The sequence below is a fragment of the Pollachius pollachius genome (genome assembly GCF_949987615.1).
Source record: "Pollachius pollachius genome assembly, chromosome: 19".
Taxonomy (NCBI): domain Eukaryota; kingdom Metazoa; phylum Chordata; class Actinopteri; order Gadiformes; family Gadidae; genus Pollachius; species Pollachius pollachius.
Window position 1 is genome coordinate 8143710 of NC_136952.1, and position 12500 is coordinate 8156209.

General features: G+C 51.2%; 1 protein-coding gene across 1 annotated transcript in view; it reads right to left on the reverse strand.

Annotated features, from left to right (window-relative positions):
- LOC307090234 (ubiquitin carboxyl-terminal hydrolase 54-like) overlaps positions 1 to 12500 on the reverse strand; it is a gene marked incomplete at both ends in the record, with an annotated part of 38149 nt that overhangs the window by 6207 nt on the left and 19442 nt on the right. Inside the window, 9 exons of the mRNA XM_079756808.1 lie at positions 385 to 543; positions 1451 to 1572; positions 1755 to 1890; positions 1993 to 2201; positions 2803 to 3022; positions 4571 to 4753; positions 5414 to 5609; positions 6437 to 6586; positions 8701 to 8847. Of these exons, the coding sequence (XP_079612934.1) occupies positions 385 to 543; positions 1451 to 1572; positions 1755 to 1890; positions 1993 to 2201; positions 2803 to 3022; positions 4571 to 4753; positions 5414 to 5609; positions 6437 to 6586; positions 8701 to 8847 (1522 nt within the window). The remainder of the gene's footprint in view (positions 1 to 384; positions 544 to 1450; positions 1573 to 1754; positions 1891 to 1992; positions 2202 to 2802; positions 3023 to 4570; positions 4754 to 5413; positions 5610 to 6436; positions 6587 to 8700; positions 8848 to 12500) is intronic.

Sequence of the window (12500 nt, forward strand, 5' to 3'; positions counted from 1 at the left end):
CTTGCAGATTTCTGTTCATCTTTTAACATCGTTAATCAGTCTATTTCGGATGTAAAAAAAAACGTTTTAATTGCTCCGTAGATTGCTACGTTTTCCTTGGAACCAGCTGTTATTTTTTTATGCAGCATTCTGCGGCGCTTCCTTGTTGGGTTTGAACTGAAAACCACGCCGCCGAACGGTGATTAGTCCCATCGTCTTCATTTATTCGTTCAAAAGGCTCTCCACTCGCTGGGAGCCGGAACGATCTCACAGAGAACCAGCGGGTGAACGCTCACTAACGGGATGGTCTCAAGAGGCTGCTCGCTGTACGCATGCATGTTGCCATGACAGAGAGTCTCCGGCCCAACCCCGCCGGCCCCGCCCAGGGTGTGGGGTGTGGCGTACCCTGGTGCTGGAGTTGGTCCAGGTCCATGAACTTGCTGGGTTTGGGGTTGAAGCCCAGGGCCGCCTCCTTCTCGGCCTGGCGGCGGCGCTGCTGCTCCTGCATGCGGGCCCTGAGGGCCACCTCCTCCTGCAGCTCGTCCAGCTCGCTGCGGCCAGGGCCTGCACACACACACACACACACACGCACACACACACACACACACACACACACACACACACACACACACACACGCACGCACACATACGCACACACGCAAGCATGCACGCACGCACGCACACATACATACACAAACACACGCACAAACACACACGCATGCACCCACACACACAAACACACACGCATGCACCCACACACACAGGTGCACACACATACACACACACACACACACATACAAATGTACAAATGCACACACATACACACACATGCACACACATACACATACACACACACACAAACGTGCACACACAAAAAGGTGCAAACACGCACACACAGACACAGCATTATTTGAATGCTCCGTTTGCTATGACGAGAGGTTTTACGTGCACACTGCTCTTGCACTTGCCATGACTCAGAGTTATTTTTGAACTTGTTTGAGTTCAAATATATCAATAGCTATGCACTCTTGTCAAAGTCACCATTGTTGAACAGTTGAAAACTTCTGCAATTCAACTCAGCATTAAACAGTGCGGTGATTCATACAAAATCAATATCAATTTTATGTGTACATATATATATATATACATTGTATAGTTTGCAGCTTTAAGCTCAGGAGACATTACTCAAATACAAATACTACACCAAAGATTGCCTAGGGAGGGGAAGATTATGTACAAAGCAATTAAAAGATCTTTGCTTTGTACGTAATCTGGATTTGAATATTTCCCATGGACTCTAATGCTTTAGATCTTTACTCTAGTCTCCATGTTTTGTTCCTGTCCTTTTACACATATATGCACGCAAGCAATCTGCATACTCGCCCCATGGTTTACTGTAGTCACAAAAGATTCTACTTCATACCAAAGAGACAAGCGATGTGAGTGCGCACACACACACACACACACACACCTGCGTTGGTGGCAGTGTTCCAGTGGGGTACTTCCTGCAGGATGGCGGCGCTGCTTTTGGACTTGGGCACAGAACGCCATGACGGTCCTGACATCAGTACTCTCTTCTGCTGCCCGGAGTCCCTGGACACATCCGGACACACACAACAAACAGTTAGTGATGTACCTCTGATCCAAACTGTGTGTGTGTGTGTGTGCGCATGTATGCACGTGTACTCATTTTAAGTGTAATTTCCGTGTGTCTGTATGTCTGTGAGAGCGAATGTGTTTGCGTGTGTGTGTGTGCGTGCGTGCGCTATACATACCTGTCGGGGCTGCTGCTGTTCCGCTCACTGCTCTCGTAGCCGCTCTCCATCCTCTGGATCAGCCGCGGCTGGTGCTCCACCCCTCTGAGGGGAGCGGGCGCTGTGGGCCCCTGGGGGCCTGAGACTCTACTACTGCCTAGAATACTGGACAATCCTGGCAGGCCATGACTCACCCTGGCTTCTCCCATGTCCCTCCCTCCTCCTCCTCCTCCTCCTCCTCCTCCTCCTCCTCCGGCACCGGCCGCCGCCGCCAACTCGTGCCCCAGCAGCAAGCCTGTCTGAGAGGGGAGGGGAGGCCCGGCAGAGAGGGCGGGGTCAGAGAGAGCTGGGCCGGGGATGGTGCTGTAGCCCAGAGGGACGCCGCCTCTCTGGCGAGTGAAGATGCTGTCGATGTTCAGGGCCTCTCGCCTCGGCCTCCACGCGGGCCTGTAACGCCCCCCGGAGGAACTGCAAGGCAAAAGGGGATCCGGGGGACAGAGAGTGAGACGCCGTGGAGGTAGTGGTGTAAGTGTGAGAAGAAAGCCACGTCGGAGCATCACGTCACACGCCCGTAGGCCCGTAGAATATCCTCGCCATGATCGTCCAAAATAGACTTCAGACCCAGACAAGGCGAGCGAGGCGATACAGCGCCGCTACCTTCACGACACCATGTGCTTTGTTCCGTTTAAACAATATGATTCTATTTCTGTGTTGCAGCTGTCGCACTCCGTGGGCTGTGGGCTTCACGCAACTCCGGGAGATACTGAAACGTCGGAAGCTGTGGACCAAAGCCAGCCCCTGAACCAGAATACACCGCTATAATGTTAATGTAAGCATACCGGTTTAACAAGTGAACTCACTTCAACCACCTTTTATATATTCACACCGACAGCTCTCTTAAAATTGGCATCGGCAATGGGAAAGTTTGAGTAAAAAAATGCTTCCAAAGACAATGTTCTTGCTTAAAACAACAGGATTTGTGCGGTCAGCACGAAAAACCACACAAAAGCCCGACACACGCCTCACTATAAAACCACACACAGCAGCACGATAAACTCCCCGGGCCCACCTGGACTTGCTCTCGCTGCTCGTGCTCTCATCCTCCCAGTGAGGGCCGCCAGCTCCTCCCTCACAGCCCCCGACCCCCGACGAAGAGGAGGAGGAGAGCGGGCGCGAGGAGGAGGAGGAGGAGGTGAGGGGCCGCCGGGAGGAGAGAAGGAACACCGCCGTCTCCTTGTACTCCTGCGAGGGAGGAGATGGCGGGCGAGCCGGACCTTCCACTGCAGACTCTGGAGGAGGGGGAGAGATGGAGAGAGAGAGAGGGAGAGGGAGGGAGAGAGAGAGAGAGAGAGAGAACACAGTCAATTAAATATGCCCCAAAGTGTGAGCCTTTGCCCAGGTAAGTGATGCTGGTTGCTGTGCCTCGCAAGCTAAAACAATCCATAACGGGGCAAAACAATTGCGCTAGAACTGTGTTCGGCTTAAAAAAACATTGTTTTAAAATTGATTGTTTTTGTTGTTACTAAGTTATGGATCGGATTCAGGGAAATGCTTGTCTAAGCTAGATAAGAGATACCACGGAGGGAAAACTGCATACGAGCCAACCAAATCCAGAACGGTGGAATAAAATTAAGCTGAATTCCCCCTTTTTCTGTACTTTGCTCTGCGGATGACGTTGGTTCCTGTGAGGAGAACATTGTGGTTTGAACGGGGGAGTGGGGGATTCAAACTTTGGTCCATGATTCATGCAGTGCAGTAAGTTACTGCGTAGCGACACCGCAGCGCACTGTGCTATGTAAGTGCTCTGCTAATTACAGCATTGTGTATACTGACAACAGCCTGCTAGTCTTAGTTATGCTCAGAAAGCAGCACCAGCGTAATTATTGCAAAACGATTATGGTGTTTTAGGAGGGATTGCTCCATCACTCAATCGCTCCATCCTAGTTCAGTATCGACACGCTCTTGTCCCAAGTCACCAGAGTTGTACTAAACGCTCTGGTGTTTTGAAGGGGGATTGCTGCTCGATTGTGGGATTTCCTTCACAAGAGCACATGGTTCAGAGCCTAAGAGGCTCACGTTAATTTGGGGAAAGGATTTGGGGCAGAGAAATTACAGACACAAATTGGGGATTGGCCCTTTGGCAGCTGGGGGACACAGGCTCAGCTGATTCATTCTAAACCAATGAATAGGTGTGCAACGTCCAACTCTAAGGAGCTGAGGAACACTGACCCCTGCTGGCGGCGTGAGGGGAGAAGGGCTCCGGCACAATGACCTGTCCTTCACGTTCTACGAGTGTGAGAAAGGCAGCAGTCTCTGGGGTCAGGTGGATGTCCTGTGTTACCCGAAGTGTTGCCTGATTATGTAACTCTCCCTTGTTATGCAGCACTAGGTCACCTGGCTGTGACATTGGAACGGAATCAATGGAAGTCCTTACGGTGTGGATGGGACTCCTGTTCAAGATGATGCACCTTCGGAGGAAGTGTATTCTTTTAGGGTGGAACCTCTCAAACGTTCTAAGGGAGATAGCCAGTGTTGTCCTGTAGAATGATGGGGCACCCCATATCGTCGCTTCATGATTGATGGGCCATCTTTGTCATAGTCCCTCACTTTCAAAATGTTGCGGTTACACTCGTGGCCACATTTTGCTCTTAACAAAAGTTACACAGCAAGAGTTTAAAGTGCCCATCCGAGTTATCAACAATCAAAACACGGCGAGACCTGGTCAAATGAGAGGCAGAGGGCGTATGAACAGAAAAAGGAAGAGTTTTACTTTCTCTGACAGCCGATCTGGACTGTCACATAGGAGGGAGGCCGGGGTAACGACCTAGGAGGCTCACCTGCGGTGTCACTGCTCAGAGGGGACGCTCCACCCTCGTGGCCACACACCACGGTGGTCTGTGATTCGCTGGAGAGGTGGCTGCCCGTGGATTGGTGGAGGGGCCGTGTCCTGGACACCCGGTGGCTGGAGCTGTCCGTGGAGGAGTCTGTCCGCGTGTCGCTGGAGATGGACGGTTCACGACCTGGTGGGGGGGGGGACAGTGTAAAGGAATACATGAAGTTCTGCATTGAGACCCAGAATACTAATCTACAAAAGAATAGTGTCAAAACAAACAAGAGAAAGTGCAACGAGATGGTTATAAATAGCAAAGTACAGAGATAGTCAGAAGACGGAAATAAAGGCACAAAAAGAGTCTCTCTCTGTTTAAGAAATTAAAATACTCCAGAAGGGGAGTAAAAGAGAGAGAGAGATACAGAGACAGAGGGAGAGAGACAGAGAGACAGGGAGACAGAGAGACAGAAAGCGAGAGAGAGAGAGAGAGAGAGCGAGAGAGAGAGAACGTAGAGGAGGTGACAAGTCAAGGTTGACGCGTCACAGGGGCAGGGAGTCCTCCGCACTCCGGGCTCCTATGACGAGCAGATGTTAACACACAGGAGAACAAAAGGTCCGGCCGCGGATCAGACCCACGCCGTCGGATTAGCGGCGAGGTGCTGATGAAAAGCAGCTGAAGGTCGGGAGGATCACCTGCACGCCGCAATGCCAACCGTACGCACACCACAACAACAATCACAGCGCGTCTCTCGCGTCGGATCCTTCCTGCGAGCGCGCCGGCTTGGGTTTCATTTATCGCTTTTAAACGCCACCACCAAGCCCCCACACGCTCCCACCCCCCCCTGCGTACCAGAGTCCTCGCTGTCGTAGCCGGCCCTGCTGCAGTGCTGGAGGTCCAGCTGGGGGTTGGAGCCACAGGCAGCGCCGCCGCCGCAGCCGTCCTGCGATACCACCGGCGTCCCTCGGGGGTCAGCGTAGAGCAGCAGCAGGGGTTGGTAGTGGCCCTTGATGCAGCGGGACACCACGTCCTTCCACTTAGGGCCAATCTGAGCCGGAGAGGAGAGGAGAGGAGAGGAGAGGAGATGAGAGGAGATGAGAGGATAGGAGAGGAGAGGGGAGAGGAGAGGAGAGAGGAGAGAGAGGAGAGGGGAGAGGAGAGGGGAGAGAGAGGAGAGGAGAGGGGAGAGGAAAGGAGAGAGGAGAGGGGAGAGACAGGAGAGGAGAGGGGAGAGACAGGAGAGAGGAGAGGGGAGAGGAGAGGGGAGGAGAGAGGAGAGGAGAGAGGAGGAGAGGCGAGAGAGAGAGAGCGGTGACGGAGCCGGTAGCGAGAGGGGGAGCGAGGAGCAGCAGTAGGGAGAGCGTGCACACGCACATGCGTCGCTAACGATACGGACGCTTCCTCTGCATGCGCCGGTTAGATCCTCGCTCGTCACCAGCGCGGAACATCGCACACACACACACACACTGCAGTATATTCCGTAAAAAAAAAACACAAGGTCGCTCCGTTGCCGGTGGGGTGACCTATATCGCGGTCTCCACGTAACCGCCCCGGCGTTTTGACAGCGCAGCGGGACAGAAGCCTCCGGAGCGGTGTCCGGTCGGAACAAGAGCGGGGCCGTGTGGCTCAAACAAACACACACACAAACACACAAAAACACACACACAAACACACCACCACCACCACCACCACTGACTCCAATGCCTTTCCTTGCACTGCATAACGGATGACCCCCAGCACACACACACATAAACACACACGCACACACACACACGCACACAGAAAGTAACCACCCCCCCCCCCCCCCTCCTCCCCCCTTTGCCACTGCAGACGAATCAGCAGAAAATCCAACAACGGCAGCGTGGCGCCACTGACCTCTTTGACGTGCGCGTCGTCGAAGTACATCCACTTGCGTATCTTGGTCTGGAAGAAGAAGGTGGAGTAGTGCTTGCCGTAGTAGCACACCATGCCGACCAGGTAGAGCTCTGCCTGCCGAGCCCTCTCCTCCGTCACACGGTAGAACAGCTAGAGAGAGGGAGGAGGGAGGGAGGGGAGAGAGGGAGGGGAGAGAGGGAGGGGAGAGAGCGACGGTGAACGAGGGAGGGGAGAGAGAGAGGGAGGGAGGGAGGGGAGAGGGAGGGAGCGAGAGAGGGAGATGGAGAGAGGGAGGGGAGAGTGACGGTGAAGGAGGGAGAGGGAGAGGCAGGGAGGGGAGAGAGCGAGGGAGAGATGGAGAGGAGAGAGAGTTAGGGAGGGAGAAAGCGACAGTGAGGGAGGGAGAGGGAAGGGGGGGAGGGCGAGGGAGAGAGAGGGAGAGTCAGAGTCGGATAGAGGGGAGAGAGAGAGAATGCGTATGAGAGAAGAGGGAGGCGGGGGGAGCAGAGACCACAAAAGAGTGTGCGCAAGCAGGTAGGGGCAGTGAGAGAGGGGGGTAGAGAGACAGAGAGAGAGGGGAAAAGGGAGAGAGAGAGAGAGAGCCAGGACAGAGTCAGAGAGAGAAAAAACAAGAACACAAGAAAATACATAAGAGATATGTGGCCAGGGAAAAGAAAGGAAAAAGCAAAAGCAGACCCAACGTGGAAGAGGGGGTTAAGGAGGGAGAGAGGGGAGCAGAGAGAGAGCCCAGAGCCACTGGAGGCACGGTGGTTATCTAACAGTGACAGAGACAGACCAGGGGCGGAGGAGCAACACAATGCAGATAGATTATCCCCTCTGCGTTATCACCCACCGGCTTCACCTTCGGACCACAACGGCCGGCTTAGGAGCTGGGGAACGGGGTGACAGTACATCACCTGCACCGTCATGAAGGGGGAAAAGGTGGAGACCGAGGGCGGGGGGGGGGGGGGGGATATAATCCCTAAACAACAACAACAACAGCGCATGGATCCGATATCTGGGAACGGCGTGTGGGAATGGCGCCGCCGCTGGCGAGCCCTGAGCCGCGGCGTGCGGGGGGGGGGGATTGAGTCATAGAGGGGGGTGTGCGAACGCTGTGCGTGAGGTGTGATTTCTGGCGTGTGCGAGAGAAGGCCGCCCGTGGTTCTCGTCCAATGACAAACGACGCTCGCCGCATCATGGCTGTTATTTATGTGTGATGTGTTAGTTTCAGGGTTACTGCGGATGTAGGCGCCTGTGTGTGTGTGTGTGTGTGTGTGTGTGTGTGTGTGTGTGTGTGTGTGTGTGTGTGTGTGTGTGTGTGTGTGTGTGTGTGTGTGTGTGTGTGTGTGTGAGCGAGCGCGCGCGCGCGCGTAGGGGCATGTGTGTGACTATATGTATACACGTGCTCTGGTGTCTGCACATGTGCATGCCTTTATGGCTCTCTTGCAGGCCTGGTGTGTATATGTGGGTGTGGGTGTAGTTGTGTGTGTGTGTGTGCGTGTGTGTGTGTGTGTGTGTGTCTATACATTGGCAGGGGGTCTGTACTTAGCTGATTAGTTGCTTATGTTCTCAGAGAGAGGCAGTTTGTGTGTGCGTGTGTGTGTATGTGTGGGTTTGCACGTCTGCGTGTGTGCGTGTATTTGTGTTTGTGTAGATAAGCATGTGCATGTGTGTTGATATGTGAACATGGATCTCAGCGGGCGGGTGCTAGTGTGTACTTAGGAATGTGCTTGTGAGTGTGTATGGATCTGCGTGTTTGTGTGTGTGTATGTGTGTGTGTATGTGTGTTATTGTGAATGTGTGTCGATATGCATGTGCACGTGTGTGCATGTGTGTTGATATGTGCACATGGATCTCTGCGGGCTAGTGTGTATGTAGCAATGTGCTTGTGTGTTTATGTATGGATCTGCGTGTTTGTGTGTGCGTGCGTGCGTGCGTGCATGTGTGGGTGTGCGTGTCCTTCTGCATGCGTTTGTGCATGTGTGTACATGTTTGTGTGTATGGATATGCGTGTTTGTGTGTGTGTGTACGGATATGCGTGTGTGTGTGTGTCTGTCTGTCTGCGTGCGTGTGTGTGTGCGTGTTTGTGTGTGTGTGTGTATGGATCTGCGTGTGTGTGCGTGCGTGTGTGTGTGTATGGATCTGCGTGTGCGTTGGTGTGTGTGTGTGTTTGCGTGTTTGTATGTGTGTGTGTGTGTATGGATCTGCGTGTGCGTTGATGTGTGCATTGGTGTGTGTGTGTGTGTGCGTGGTCCTCCTACGTCGCCCAGGCGCAGGCAGGTCCCCAGGCTGTGGATGACGTCCTCGGCCAGGTCCGAGTGGTCCGAGTCCCACACCAGCCCGATGCTCACGATCTCCGGGGAGTTCATCAGCACCCGCCGGATACGCAGCACCTCGCCGCAGTTACTCTGGAGGCCCGGGAGAGAAGGAGAGGGGGAGGACCGTCATCTAGTGGCCATCTTGGTTCCATCTCGGTTCAAGAGCAAGACGGATCCAAGATGGCCGTCAGGTGAATAAGTGCTAGAGTGCCTCAAGTGGCCGAAACTAACTGTTTATTCTGTTTATCTGTTTGTTGGGAAAATATTATTTTGTTCATTCACTGAAACACAAAACATATCCGACATGTAAATCACTCAATCACACAATTCTCCGATGAATATGAGGGTCGATGCTTTCCATCTATGGTCTCTATCTTCAGTGTTATACTCAGTAGCCTTAGTATGATCGTTTTACAAGTGTAGTTTATTTAGTACCATAATAATGTATACTTTTTTTAAATATGATTTCTCTTTTCATAGAAAATAATTATAGTATCAGCATACAATTCAAGAGAATAACTTTTTCCTTTTTTTTGCCCTCAAAACAGTCCCGAAACAGTTAATATAACATGATAAATATAAATTATATTAAAACAATTGAAAAAAAACTGCATAGTAATGAACGCTTAAACCTGCACTATGGTCCTCATTTACTGCTGCGGTTTACTGCATAAAAAAAAATCAGAACTAGAAAGTTTCTCAAGAAGAAAACCACACACCCAAGAGTCAATCGATCCAGAGGGTCTTTGCCTATAAATCGTTTTCTTCTCAAGCCACCAGAGATCGCTAATTGGAGGACTTACATAATGCAGGTTTAATACTTGCAGTATTCAATGCATTTTCATATTCATTATTACCATTCACATGCATTTTGTGCTTTAATGATCAATTACAATCAATCAAAATAGAAAGAATACTAGTAATTTAATTGCATTAATACTATACTCCATTACGTAACAGTCAGCTCGTAGAAATGTTTAGTTTGACTGCTGAAAAAAAAGAATCGGGCCCACCTAAACTAGACCCACCACTTGATCCTGCCTACATAAGTTCTCCAACCTAACCGTATCTAAATTTTAGTCAGGTAAAATGTATTCAAATCCGACCCCACTTACACCCATTGCTTCCCTTTTAAAAAATCATAGCGCGCAAACAGATAGCTTCACCCATGCTACCACTCAGTGATAGAATCGAGTGTCTCTTGACAAAAATGAATGTGGCAGAGTCCAGTAAGATTGCAATACTTTTTTTTTTTACCATTTTAAACTTTTTAGAGACAAGAATGCTGAGTATACATCTTATACTTCTGAATCCAGAATCATGTCCCTCTGTCACCCACCGCCTACATGCACACAATCCTATCCATTATCCGGACTGGGGGAGAGGGCGAGGGGGAGAGAGGGAGAGAGGGAGAGAGGGAGACTTGGAACACCACAGGGGAGAGCGGGGCAGATGATAAAGGCGTTTTGATTGGACGGTGGATACAGCAGAGCAGACAGGGCAGGGAAGACAAGAGCACTGAGAGATGGGTGAGAGAGAGAGGAAGAGGGTTAGAGAGAGAGAGTGGGAGAGAGATAATGGTACACTGAGAGGGAGAGAGGGGGAGAGAGAGGTAGAGGAAGCGGTGGTGTGCTGAGTTGACGGTCCCGTGGGCCTTCTGTTGAGTTCAGAACCGTGTGTTCCCAGCACTTCCTTTGAGTCATGACCCACTGCAGTTTGTCCACGTGCACGCCCACACACACACACACCATCACGCACACACATGCAAAAACACACACACACACACACACAGACCAGCACACACAGACACAAACACACATACGTCCACACACAGACACAAACACACAGTTACACACATACAAACAGACACAAAGCCATACTAAATGCCCCGCCCACACGCAAACACCGCACAAGCCCAGAGATAGACACACACACACACACACACACACACACACACACACACACACACACACACACATATGGCTAGCAGGACACACAGACAAACAGCCTGAGAACACCCTAGCAACCAGAGTATCTGCCAGAACACACACAAACACACACACACCACACACACACACACACACACACACACACACATGCACTGACCAATGCGCACACACACACACACACACACACACATTCTTTGTTTGTGGGTAGTGAACTGTCTGGTACTGGCAACAGGAAGGCAGGAAGGTATCTCGCCAGATTCCTGGTTTTTCAAATCTCAACGGAACAAAAACAAAACCAAGGACCAGCAGCACAGTGAACACACACACACACACATATGCACACAAACACACAAATGCACACACACACACATATAAACATACACACACAGAAACACGCACACATGTACACGCACACAAATATGCACAAGTATATGTGCACAGACAACCAAGCACAGACAAATTCACACACATAGACACACACGTGCACATGCATCTGTGCGCACACTCATATGAACACACTTATATGAGCACAGACAAACACTGAGACACACTGGAACACACACTGAAACAAACAAACACACACACACACGCACAATACACAAACACATAGGGCAGGAAAGGAAAGCTATCTATTAGTTCAGGGAACCGCCATGAGACAGACAGCCTTGCTGAGCCTCCTGTAATGTCCCTGCTCTTAGAATAGCTGCTCTGTGTATCAGATCTCCTTGTCAAGATTGTTGCTGTGTAAAAACACAGCATCCATCACTGACTTCTCGGCCCAAGGGTTGCTCTTTGATGTGCTACGATAGTTTCCTCTGTTGTAATCTCTGTCGATGCGAAACTCTCAACTCTGAGTCCATGCAGGGTTTGGAAAAAGACAAGACACGGTGGGCCAATGGCAAACAGCACCATACCATCAGATAAAACTGCAGCAGCACGGTTCGATTTCAGTGTTAGGGTTGGGGAACAGCCGCACTTGAAGGATACGTTGAGAAGACAGAGGTTCGACTGCGCCTAATGCTAACGTCAGGGTATACCTGAGGACAACCAGCCTGCTCTGCAACTTTTCCTCTTGCAATCCCTCTTGGCATTGTTAATGAAAACCCTCCCGACCCCCTCCTCTCCTCTTTAAATACCACGGCTTAGTTCTGGCAGCGCCAAAGGTGGTATTAACAAACCACTGGCCTTAGGATACCATATAAACAGCTATGTTGTGCTTTTCCTGCAAACTAGCACACACACACACAAACACACACTCACACAAATACAAATACACACACATACACACACGAACACACGCACACACACACATAAATAAGCTAACACAAACAATCGTACACTCTCGCACATTTGCATCCACACACACACGCTTACACACAGTCTCATACACACACACAAACGCGCAGACACACGCGTGCTAACACATACAAAGGCACACACATTTATACGCTCACACACACACACACACACACAAACAAGACACAATAATACACCCTTGCACTTTTGCCGGCATACAAACTCACACAAACACACACACATTCACACAAGCACACAAATCCCCACACACACCAACAGCCCCTGGGCCGTGAATAAGTGTTGGGCATGGCAGTCGTGCAGTGAAGTGTTGGAGCTCTGAGTAGAGGAGGGACAGCTGCTTGGTGATGGCCAGGGAAAGAGACGCTTTGTGGGACCACTTTGGCAGGGAGGAGCGGGCGTTGGAGGACCCTGCTGGGTTCCTTCACCAGTGGTGAATGTCCCTCTATAGTCAACACAGCACGCAGGGCCTGCTACATG